The sequence below is a fragment of the Miniopterus natalensis genome, chromosome 20 (genome assembly GCF_054644295.1).
Source record: "Miniopterus natalensis isolate mMinNat1 chromosome 20, mMinNat1.hap1, whole genome shotgun sequence".
Classification (NCBI taxonomy): domain Eukaryota; kingdom Metazoa; phylum Chordata; class Mammalia; order Chiroptera; family Miniopteridae; genus Miniopterus; species Miniopterus natalensis.
The window spans coordinates 27,388,189-27,400,291 of NC_142100.1; the positions used below are offsets into that span (position 1 = coordinate 27,388,189).

The 12,103-nt window shown below is 55.1% G+C and overlaps 1 protein-coding gene across 1 annotated transcript in view; it reads left to right on the forward strand.

Annotated features, from left to right (window-relative positions):
• Positions 1-902: 902 nt before the first annotated feature.
• The window catches only part of ADGRD1 (adhesion G protein-coupled receptor D1), a 46,434-nt gene continuing 35,233 nt past the window's right edge, over positions 903-12,103 (forward strand). Inside the window, exons 1-5 of the mRNA XM_087828830.1 lie at positions 903-1,266; positions 1,349-1,385; positions 7,239-7,322; positions 9,498-9,593; positions 11,586-11,708. Of these exons, the coding sequence (XP_087684956.1) occupies positions 1,204-1,266; positions 1,349-1,385; positions 7,239-7,322; positions 9,498-9,593; positions 11,586-11,708 (403 nt within the window). The 5' untranslated portion in view covers positions 903-1,203. The remainder of the gene's footprint in view (positions 1,267-1,348; positions 1,386-7,238; positions 7,323-9,497; positions 9,594-11,585; positions 11,709-12,103) is intronic.

Below are 12,103 nucleotides of genomic sequence, written 5' to 3' on the forward strand. Positions count from 1 at the left end.
AGAGGGTCAGTAACTTACCTAAGAGCACACAGCAAGTCAGCACAGAGAGGCGGGTGTGAGTCACATCACAGGGCAGATTAGAGCTGTGACTATAACTGAATGTGAGTGTGTGTCCAGGTATTTGAACTGGATCCGATACTCGTTCGTCTTGAGTAAACTGAGACGCAGGCTGGCCGGGGGTCTGTCACCGTGTTAGGAGCACCGTCCCGGATGTTGGGGAAGGGATCTGGGGTCTGCTGCAGCTGCACAGTGTCCCCTGTAAACAGTTTCACAGCTTCCACTCACCTCCGAAGGGGTTAAAGGGAGACCGGTGGCCAGCACTTATGTGGCCGCCCGTGGGTGGGGCTTATCTCCCTTGGCACCCATATATCACCTTCTCTCTTTCTCTGGGCAAACAGGACTCAGCTCTTCATGGAGTTTACGGCGTGTGGTGCCCGGTGTGTTTATTAATATTCACAGTGACTGGAGGGTGGGATGGAAAGGCAGCCCCCCTACGGCTGTTTGCTCTGCTCCTGAGCCCAGCGTCCTGCCGGTTCCCCATTGTTCTGAACAGACTGGAGTTAGGACCCAGGAAGGACAGTGCAGCCCCGGGATATAAATAGAGGACAGACCAGAACAAAGTTTGAGGAGACGGCCTGACATCACTCCCTCCCTCCACCCAGAGAGCCCGGAGCTGAGAGGTGGCTGCTTGAGTCAGACCAGAAGGACCTGGCCAGGCTCGGGGGCAAAGTTCCTTTACAAAGGAGTCCTCCTGATCGCCGGACTCCGAGGAGGGAGAAGCGGAGGAAACGTCGGGCTCCCAACCTGGACGGAGACAAATGAAGGCTGTGGACTGAGGCGGCCGTGAGCGCGGGCTCCCTCCCTCCCTCGCTGGGCTGGGCGCTGCCTGGGCTTGGCGGGCTCGGGGACCCTCTGGAGCAGGCTCGGGACCGTTGGGAGCGGGCTTCTCCGGCATTGCTCCTCCGCGCGGGTCTCTGCGATGGGCGTATTGATCACTGGAGACGCTCAAGGCTGGAGCCGCGGAAGAACCACACACTGACTCTCCCAGGCGGCTGCCTTCAGAGACTGGACAGACACGGATTTTTTCTCTGTCTTTCAAGAACCTGTGACAATGTTCCTCTCCCAAGGACGTGAGAGTTAAAGGGACACGTTGTCGCCCACCCTCAGGAGCTCACGCGGCTCACGGTGAGCCCGGGGGACACCATGAGGGAGCCGCTGTGTGGCTGCTGGCCCTCCTGGCTGCTGCTCCTTTATTGCAATTTCCAGGTAACGTCCGGGCGGCCGGTGTTGCGGGGGGGCCGGCTCTGCCGGGCTGTTCTGGGTCTCACCTGTTGTGTTTTGTGTGCAGGTGCACTGGGCCCTCTCCAGGTCGCAAGCCCACCCAGGTAAGGGAGTTTCCTTCTCTCTCGGCGCTCCCTGCGCGTCCAGTCTCGCAGGCATCTGGGCGAAGTCCAGTTGTTTATCTGTGACACTGTCTGGGGTGGCCCTGCCATGGACACGGTGCTCGTCCTTGATGCCCGACCTCCATGCCCCCAAGCTGCCCCGGAGGGGCAGGTGCCTCTGTGCCCTGAGCCTCTTGCTCTTAGTCACTCAGAACCTTGCGACTAAGGAAATGGAGGATTCTCCAGGGGAGCACCATCCGTCTGTCTCACGTGTGTGTGTCCAAGGCAGACCTACCTGGATGACTTAGAGTCTCGGTCCTTCAGTTTCACGGCACGTCTCCCCCTCTGTCACCGCCCTGGGTTCGGGCGCTTGATGCCTGCAGCCCCCTGATATCGGGGAGCAGCAGGAGGAACTGCCCCCCTCCCGGCCACCAGGCCCCCTGTCCTTTGCCGTGCGAGTCCTCCGTCTAGAGCGTTATGGAGAGGCTTTTGGGGGGTACGGAGGAGGCATACACGCTGTCATTAGAAGCTTGGGGACCACCTGTGCAGGTGGAGAGGCACAGACACGTGAGCGGGGGGCGGGCACGTGTGAATGGCCGGGATTCGCGTTGTGGGCGCTGTCCCCCATTGGCTGGCATGAGCGTGGTGGAGAGGAACCCCACACTAGTGGCCCCAAACCTGTGCTCGGAAGCCGTGAGCACAGCCCCGGACCTTGGTGGCGGGCCTATGACTCAGACCTGCAGGGGGGCCTGGGGGGCTCCCCCAGTTAGTCTCGCCAGTCACCCTGCCACCCCTGTGGACTGACCTTTAATGACCAACCAGAGGCTGTGGCACAGCCAACATGCCCAGCCCTGCCCAGGGTCAAAGCCAGGCCCTCAGATGGGGCCCTGTGTGAGGAGTGGACGCTCAGGGACCTGGTGGGGTGAGTCAGACCTGGGGTGGGACTTCTGTCCCCTCTGTGCTGTGATGCAACCCCGAGCTAGGACATGATGACCGTTGTCGCTGCCTCGAGGTATCGATGTTGCGGGAGAGGTGTGGCCACGTGTCCCTTGTCCGTGTGATCTGGTTCAGTCGTTGCTGGAAAAGGTGAGGAAACAGAGAATGTCCCCGGGCCGCCCTGTCCTGGGCCTTGAAGCTCACAGAGAAAGAGGCTTTCTGTGGCCTGGGGGGGATAAGTCATCCCGAGTCTTTTTAGGGAGAGGACACGTGGGCCTGAGACCTCCCCTTCTCCAGGGCAGCCTCGTGGGGGAGGAAATGACAGCGATGACAGGGGAGGGGAAGTCGTCCTCGACCAGGACCTTCGGACAGGGCGACGGGGCAGCCCCCCAGACCTGGCCGCTGCTCACAGTTAGGGAGGGGCTTCCACACACGTCCACACGCCTCCACACACGTGCACATACGCTTCACAGATAACTTTGGTGACGAGGAAAGGGAACTTGAACCAGGCGTTTTGCTTTCCAGAAGCCTCCCGGCCGTGGGGCACCCGGGGCAGCTGGCTCTGGTCCGCCTCCCGGAGGCCGCAGTGCAGCGCAGCTCACCTCGCGGCCTATCAGAGGTTGGGGAAGCCACAGCGTATCATTATAGTCATTCTAATTCCCTGCATTTTCTTGGTGGGTTTTTTTCTGTGCGAATAAATAGTCTGTTCTCTTTATTTTTATGTTTTAAATTGAGCTGTAACTGACAAGTGACATTGCAGCTGCGTCAGGTAGACCACGCGGTGGTTTTCTCGTGTGTGTCTATTGTGGGATGGTCACCACGGCAAGTCCGGTTCCCCTCGCGCCCAGCACAGGGCCCCGCGGAGCCGGGGGTCGCGTGGGTTGAACGGGGACTCGGTCGTGCGCGTGGGAGACGAGAGGTCCGGGCCGTGGGCTGGCCGCCCCCTCTGACCGACCGCACAGCCCGTGCCTTTCCGTGTGGACACCGTCCCTGTCCTCCTGGGCTTTGTAAGTGGACGGGACAGGAACACGGGGCTCCTTTTGTGACCATGAGGATCTGAAGACAACATCTGTTCCTCATACAACAGATGTTCTCTCTTCCGACTCACTGTCCCAGATGAGTTGAGTAACAAGTCAGGGCTGCTTCTCCCTCATCCCACGGAACAGCCTAGAAAAGGAAAAGCATGGCAGAAAGGGGAACAGATCTATTTGTTTACATTTTTATTTTTTGGTTAACCTTCACCTAAGGATATTTTCCCATTGATTTCAGAAAGAGTGGGAGGGAGGGAGGGAGAGAGAGAGACATCGATGGGCTGCCTCCCGCACGCACCCCGACCGGGGCCAGGATCGAACCTGCAACCCAGGTACGTGCCCTTGACCAGGAATCAAACCCAAGACCCTCCGGCGCTCAGGCTGACACTGTAACCACTGAGCCACGCCGGCCAGGGTCACCTTGACTTTTTTAACTTAACAATGTAACTCAGAGAACATTGTACCAGCCCATGTATCAGCCTCTCATTTATCTAAACCACACCCCAGTTCCCCCGCGGCAGCCTCCTGTTTATTGAGCCTGAGAAGCATTTAGGCTGCTCCGGGATTTTGATACAATGTATAAAAAACGTGCACCTGCGACAAACACCCCTGTGCACAGGGCTTGGATCACACCCCTGCGTTTATCTCTAGAACAGCGACTTGCAACCGGTTTCACCTCGTGGCACGTGAACTAGTTACTAAAATTCTGCGACACACCAAAAACTATCTATTTTTGCTGATCTGACCAAAAAAAAGTATTTTCATTCATTCACACCGGACGGCTGTTGTTGTGTTGGCTGTTACTGTTTATTCGTTTGACACTCTGAGGGGAAAGAGGTCGGCGCCCCGACTAAACAGTCAGGTGTTGCATGTTTTAACAATCCTGGCTCTCGCCGGGTGAAAATCGCTGCTCCAGAAGTAATTCCTAGGAGTGGGATTACTAGGTCAAAGGGAGCGTGTGCTTAAAATTTGGACATGGAGATTGCCCTATTGCTCCCCAGAAAGGCTAGCCGAGCGGGAACTCCCACCAAAAATGGGTTAGAACTTGCTAATTCAGCACATCTGACTTTTTGCCTGTCCGTGTCTGTGACAGGCGAGCGCACTGTAGTTTCAACACCCTTTTTAAACCTCTGGGCAAGCTTCAGCCTCTTTTCATATATTTAAAAATTAGTCGCATTTCTTTTTCTTTGAACTATCTTCTTATGTCCTTTCCCCCAAAGTTCTTTTGGTTGAAATTTTCTCCATAAATGCGACACTCCTGATAAGAAACCAGTCCGTTTCTGTCCCGCGCGTCAGGCGACGTCTTCCCCCAGTTCCGTGTAACTCGGTTTACTGCTCTGTACAGGTTTTAAAAAATTTATGTGGTCAGATTTACAGCCGGTTTCCCTCAGAGGCTTTTCTGTTTTATTACATTTAACTTTCGATCCATTAGAAGTTGTTATAGTGGAGAGTGGGGCATGGGGATGGCTAATGGGCTCTAAGGCCTTGTGAGTAATGCGTCTCCTCTGAATTGAAATGCCACCTTTACCGTGAACGACATTTGCCTATGTGCTTGGGGACATGGACGGTATTTTCCCACAGACCTGTCTATCCCCGTGTCGTGCCAAATCGTATTTATTATGTGGTTTTACGACCAGGTTTCCTAGGGGCCGGTGTGACCTCCATTCTCTCCTGCCCCTCGATAGCTTTTCCTCGCTTCACTTGCTTATTTATTTTTCTACGTGAGCCCCACAATTGGCTTTCTCCCTCACACATACACACACGCACCAAAAAAAACAAAAAAACTCTTGGCATTTTTACAAGAAATTTCCCAATATTTATGTATCAATTAAAGGATAGTTGATAATTTTATGGTTCTGTACTCGAGGATTTTTTTGTTGTTAACCCTTCGCCCGAGGATGTTTTTTCCGTTGACTTTTAGAGACGGTGGAAGGGAGGGAGGGAGACGCGTCGATGGGCTGCCTCCCACATGTGCCCCGACCGGGGCCGGGATCGAGCCTGCAGCCTGGGTGCGGGCCCTTGACTGGGAACCGAGCCCTTGGCCCTTTGGTGTGAAGGCCGGCGCTCTGACCGCTGAGCTACGCCCGGCCGGCCCGCTGTTGTTTTCCTCCAGGGAACTTGGTACAGCCCTTATCTCCCGTCTGTGTTTTCTCTTTATCGGACGCAGTTACACCTGAGAGCATCTCCTCCGTGGCTCTCAGCATTGCCGATCGAGCGCAGGGAACCGCGGGACGCCCGCCTGTTAGATCTGTGTCCGCCGCCTCGTCACATTCCTTCGTTGTTTGTAACAGTTTTCTCACTCGACCAAATTCTTTTCTCGTTTGTAATGGTTTTTCGCTTTTGTTAATAGGCGCACATCGCTCAAAAAATAATCCCATTATCTGCTCTTTCAAAAATTTTTATTACTGCAAATAAGCACAGAGGTCACTTTATTAATTTTTTTGTGTCCTGTGACCTGGCAGACACTGAGGACGGTTGATTGGTATTTAGTCATCTGGACGGTTGTTCCAGTTCTGGGAAGTGATCCCAGAGAGAGCTGAGGGGCGAGGAGATCCGCGGAGGGGGCCGGGCTGCGCGTGGGACGGACGGGGCGGCCCCTCGGGGGGGCTGTCACCAAGCTCACCAGGAAGCCTAGAGAAAAGCAAATAAACGCAACAAACAACACGGCACAAAGGGGGAAGAACACTCCAGAAAGGAGCGCGTCGGCACAAAACCGTGTCTGCTCAGAGCAGAGGGACCGCGCAGGAAATTGCGAAACGATTAAAATGAAAAAAAAATGATTAATGTTGAACGTTGGAGGAAACAGAGATAACAGAACGACTGGACCGAGTGGAGAGAGGCTCCTGAGTGAGCGACTAGGCGGAGTCCAGGGCCACGGGGGCATTTTACCCCCCAGACGGCTGAGGATACAGTTGCCCTCTGGGTTATTGTGAGGGCGGTGAGGCGGGCTTAGCAGAGGCTACATTGTATCAGCTGCCCTCCCCCTTCTCCAGCCGTATTTCCTGCTCCCGTCTGACTGCCTCAGGTGTTTCTTCTCAACAATACTAAGTAACAAGGTGATGGACCCTGGCTCCTTCTCTTTCCCGAGAGTCACGGGCGTGTGGCTGCTGTTGCTCCATTAAACGTGGAGGCTTCATTTTCTTTGGATAAAAAGTATCTATCTATCTATCATCTATCTATCTATCTATCTATCTATCTATCTATCTATCTATCTATCTATCTCTACTTATCATATTAAAGAAATATTGGCCCTTTTTTAAAATATGTCTTGCCCAGCCAGGCGTGGCTCAGCGGTTGAGCATTGACCTAGGATCCAGGCGACCTGGGTTCGATTCCGGGTCAGGGCACATGGCCAGGTTGCGGGCTAGCCGATCAATGACTCTCTCATCGTTGATGTTTCTATCTCTCTCCTTCCCTATCCTTTCCTCTCTCTGAAATCAATAAAGATATATTTTAAAAATAAAATTAAAATAATAAAATAAAATACGTCTTTATTGATTTCAGAGAAAAGGAGACAGGGAGAGAGATAGAAACGTCAGTGATGAGAGTCATTGATCGGCTGCCCCCTGCACGCCCCCTACTGGGGATGGAGCCCGCAACCCGGGCATGTGCCCTGACCGGGAATTGAACCGTAATCTCCTGGATCCTACGTCGATGCTCAACCACTGAGCCACACCGGCTGGGCTTGATTTATTTTTAATTTATTAGGAGTTTTTTTTAACCAAGGGAGAGTATTGAATTTATTCAAACTTTTTTTAGTATGTTCCACAGTCACTGGGCGACTTTCTGCCCCCACCTGCCCCAGCTCAGGGCGCAGGTGCCCAGCCGTGCGTCGCACTTGGTCCCTTCCTCCCTAACTTGGAACTCACATCCTTATTTTCTGCCCCAGGGTTCGAGGTCCTGCTTACTGCTTCCCATTACTGGCCCCTGGAGCACGTCGACGGCATCCACGAACTTCAGGAAACAGCTAGAGGTAGACGCGGGTGGTGAGGACACCTGAGGCCACGGCGGGGGGGACTCGGGGATGGGGGGGCACTGGGAGGGCCACCTGAGCAGCATCTGCGTGGAAGCCAGGGCGCTGTGCCCCCCCCCCCATAGTCATTGCTATTCCAGAGTTTCAGACTAGAATATAAATGCATTTTTACGACGGAAGGTCGGAATTGATGATTCAGGACATTACAGTGTACGTTTTCCCAACAGCCTTAAATCAGAAGCCACCGTCTTGAGCGTTAAGCTGTAGGTGGGTCCAGGTGTGCGTTCCCCAGGGACGCGGGACCGGCGTTACCCCCATGCCTGTCCGCAGGGGCCCACGTGAAGCAAACCGGGGGCCGAAGGCAGTGCTAGCTGAGGCTCCCATGTTCACGGGTCACAGTCTCACTCGGCAAGGGTGCCCCCACCTGCCAGTCAGCTGCTCCCCAATTACGGCACCTCCCCTTTGGAAAGATCGGCACCACCTCCCATGCTCCCGATGGTCCCACTTCCACGGAAATTGGCTCCATCTGATTCAGTTTGGACATTTGGCAGAAGGAGAAACCCCGGACAATCCTGAGCCCTTTTTTTTCTATTCCAATCAGAACTTTTTAAAAAGGGTATATTCTGAGCGATTTGGGATGCTCTTACGTTTTCATTTTTGCTTCCTTGGCTGCTCTTGTTAATTCCACCTGAGGAGGTTTTTTCCATTGATTTTTAGAGAGTGGGAGGGAGGGAGGGGGAGAGAGACACATCGATTGGCTGCCTCCTGGGAGCCCCAGCTGCGGGCTGGGGATCGAACCTGCAACCCAGGTACATGCCCGTGATCGGAATAGAACCCGGGACCCTTCGGTGCTCAGGCCGACGCTCTAACCACTGAGCCACACCGGCCAGGGTTCGCTGTGCAGCCAGCCTGGCGGTGCTCAGATTGTGTCTACACTGGTCTGTGGAATGGATTTTAAAAAAACCAGCAACCACACATTGCTGATTATTACGTTTTCCACAGCAGCCCTGGTGTGCTCCTTGTTCCTGCCACTTAATGTGCCCCATAAATTGCCACCTGATGGTCCGACACGTTCCCCGTAGCATTTGCAAACTGAGAAGCGTTACAGCCGAGGTCCGAGCCCCTGGCGTCCTCGGAGCGGGAGGCGGTCGAGGGGCAAGGGCGGTGGCGACCGCCACGGCGGGAACAGTCCCGCGGCTCCGTGTTTTCTCCGCGCAGCACATCCGCGCTGGGGGACGACAGCCGTCCCTGCGGAGGTTCATCACGCGACTCGCCTGGGCTGAGAGACACAGCTCCCCGTGGTTCTAACGTGATCTTCCCGGGGCCTTTATTTCAAAGCCGCGGCAAGGACGTCATTCCGCCGAGCGGAAGGCGTGGAGACGGCTCGTTGTCAGGGCCCAGACACTAAAACCAGAGGAGCCATTTCCCACAAGAGCTCAGATCACGACCGCGTGTTTCTCTCCCCGCCCCCGGTTCATCTGGTTGTGGTTCAGTCGGTCCCTTGTGGTGTCTGGGGAAGTTTTACCTACGAAAACCCCCTCCTGTTGGCGACACCATCACCCAGACACAGCGGCCCTGGGACCGAACTGTGTCTGCCCCACGCGCCCCTTCGCTTCCTGTGAGGGCCTTGCTGTATTGACGTTTGCCCCCAACCGGCCCGGTGATGAAGGCCTCGCGGCAGCCCCGCGTCGCGCCCGTGGCTCATGGCACGTTTCCGTCCGCGTGGGGAAAACCGCGGCCCGAGCCGGGACAGCCACGCGGCTGCGGGGCGCCTCACGGACGTGCGGCTCTGGTATCTGTTGCTGGGTCCTCTGTCGTTTGTGCACTTGTCGTAATACCACCTTCTTGTTCTCATGCCGTGTTTCTGTCCCGTCCGTGCCTGTGACATCACCGCCATTAACCCCCCATTGAGGTTCTCGTGTGTCGAGTTCAGTTTCATCTCTCTCAACCGAACGTTCAGGGGGGCAGCGGAGCCAGCTGGGGGGCCACGGTTCGTGGCCAGATTCCGTGGCCATCACGCCGTGGGACCCGCCACGGGGGCGTGGGCCGCTACGTGGCTTGGCCACGAGAGGCGGGTGGAGGGGGTCCGCGGTGGGGGAGGTTGAGAGACGTGTCCGTGCCTCTGTGTCCCGTGTCACTCACTCGTTGTGCTTTTCTCTTTTGTTGTCCACCCAGCATGGCGAGCCCACAACCTCACCGTGCTCGCTCCCCATAACGCTACCCTTGTGCCTACCAATGACTCTGCCTACTCAAATTCCTCTGCGACCGTAGGTGAGCCCGCGCCCGCGCCCGCGCCCGCGCCGCCTGCTGCCCCGCGGCACCCGTGAAATGAAAGGTTCTGTGAGCACCCGCTGCTTCCCGCTGGCGAACGCACTCACACCCGGGGACGGAGAAGCCCGGGGGGGGTTAGGTTGTTTTTAATATGTTTTTAATGATTTTTTGGAGAGAGAGAGAGAAAAACATGGATGAGAGAGAAACATCATCGCTCGGCGGCCTCCTGCACGCCCCCGACTGGGGATCGAGCCCGCAGCCCGGGCATGGGCCCCGACCGAGAATCGAGCTGGGACCCCCTGGTTCACAGGTCGACGCTCAACCGCTGAGCCACACCAGCCGGGCAAGACCCAGGGTTTCCGCAATGCCCTGGAAGCTGCCTGCGATCTTTCAAGGGACCAGGCTCTTCCAAACCGGCTGCTCATTTTCAGGACAAAACGGACACGAGACGGGAGGTTGTCTAAAAATAGAGATTGTTTGGATTTCTAAAGGGATTGTACTCTTGAGGGGAGGAAAAGCCAGCCCTTTTGACTTTAATGGGAAGTCGAAGCTGATCTTAAAATCCCTCGTAAAACATTTGATCCCTTACAGACATTCACATCAGCATTTCTTCCGTTAGCTGGAAATTCTTTTTACTCGATAGAGGCTGTTTTAGAAAATGCGCACCCATTAGAGTCATGGCGAACTAGTTATATTATTGAACAACCGCCAGAGCCCGTATGTTTCACGTTTTTCCCGCCCCCCGCGCAGCTCAGGGCGAAGGGCGCCACGGCCGTCGTGGGACCGGTCTGAACGGTGTGGGACGTGGGGCCGGATACCCCGGGTGCCGCACTCTGGCCTCTTCAAAGTATAGCCACTCGCCCCCTCCGCGGGGAGGCGCTTGGCCTCCAGAGTCAGCGTCGCCCAGCAGACAGTCTGGTCGAGGGCCTCATGCGGCCTAACGCAATTACCGCACCGCCGGCTGTCCCTCCAGACACACGGCCAAGCGCAGGCGAGGTGTCGAGGAGACTTTGCCCCCGTCAGCCATAAACACCTGATTGCTCCCGGCTTTTACAGCCCTCGCTTATCGGTTCTGTAAACCAGTGACTTTCAACTTTTTCATCTCCTGGCACATGCACTGATCGCTAAAATTCTGGGGCACACTCAAAAACAGATTTTTTTTGCCGATCTGACCAAAAAAAAGGTACCCTTTGGATTCATTCCACCAGATGGCTGTTGTCCTTTTTAAAAATTTGACAGTTTAAGGGAAAAGAGGTCAGTGCCCCTGCCTGGATAGTCGGGTACGGCATGTTTTAAAAATCCTCGCGACACACTGCACCACGTAGACCACGGACGTCACACTCGCCCCATCCCACGCCATCGATACGAGAAGGCGACAGATGGCGGAGCACAGTGCCTCGGCCGGGACGCAGGGCGCTCAGTCTGGGTTTCCCTCCAAGAGTCAGGAAATGGATTTAATAATTTAAAAAAACCGCGAGTTTCCATGTCTGGGATTAGGGGCTGTCTTGTTTTCATGCCTTGCGATCTCCAAAAAAAAGAGAGAGGTGAACTGTCGCTTCACGTCCACACCCGTTGGGCGCATTTTACTCGGGGACTTGACCTTGAAGCTGCCGTGGGAAGGGCCTGCTGATGGAGTTGAAGGTCGGGACACCATGTGTTACGTAAGGGCTGTAATTACATTGCCCCTGGCAACTCAACCGTTGGCCGATAGAATCATTATAGTATCGTGATAGTGTAGGACTGATATAATATTCACTAATATAGATGTTAATTGATATTAATTTATAACTTACTATTCACATCAACTTATAGGCCATTTGTAATTCAGTTATTAATAGCTAAATATGAACCGATACAAGTATCTCATAGTAACGTGCTATTAGAGATATTGAATTAGAAACACGAATGGCACGGCGTGTTTACAGGTGGGGGCGTCTCTAGACTCCCGACCCCGCGGGGCTCCTAACAGCCGATGTCGCCTTTCTCACACAGACGTCGTGGAAGGCAAGCTGAACAAGGGCATTTACCTCAAGGAGGGGAAAGGCCTCACGCTGCTCTACTACGGCAGGTACGCGACCTCCTGCATCAGCAACCCCACCCAGTGCGGCCCTGAAGGTGAGTGGCCCGGCCATTCCGCGTCGGTTTGGGGTTTTTTTACCGCATTTCATTGTCAGGCGGCAGATGTGACCGTGGAGTCCTTGTGCCTTGCGGGCTCGTGAATGGATTTTTTACTTTCCTGAGACAAGCCACCTGCCCCCTAGCACCTGAGCTGCAGAGGGTGGACGTCTGGGCTGCACCCCAAAACCCTCTGGGAAATGGTTCTCCGCATCCAGCCGGCTTCGAGCCTCCAGGTTACCCTAAGCAGAAGGAAAATGTGTTTTTCTAGGGGGGACATAAGGGCTTGAGGCAGGCCCGTCTGAAAGCTCGCGGGCCATGTGGACATTCAGTTGCTGTGTTGGACGCGCGTCGCGATGAATTCGTGGGCAAGATGCTGGGACCGACGCCCTGTG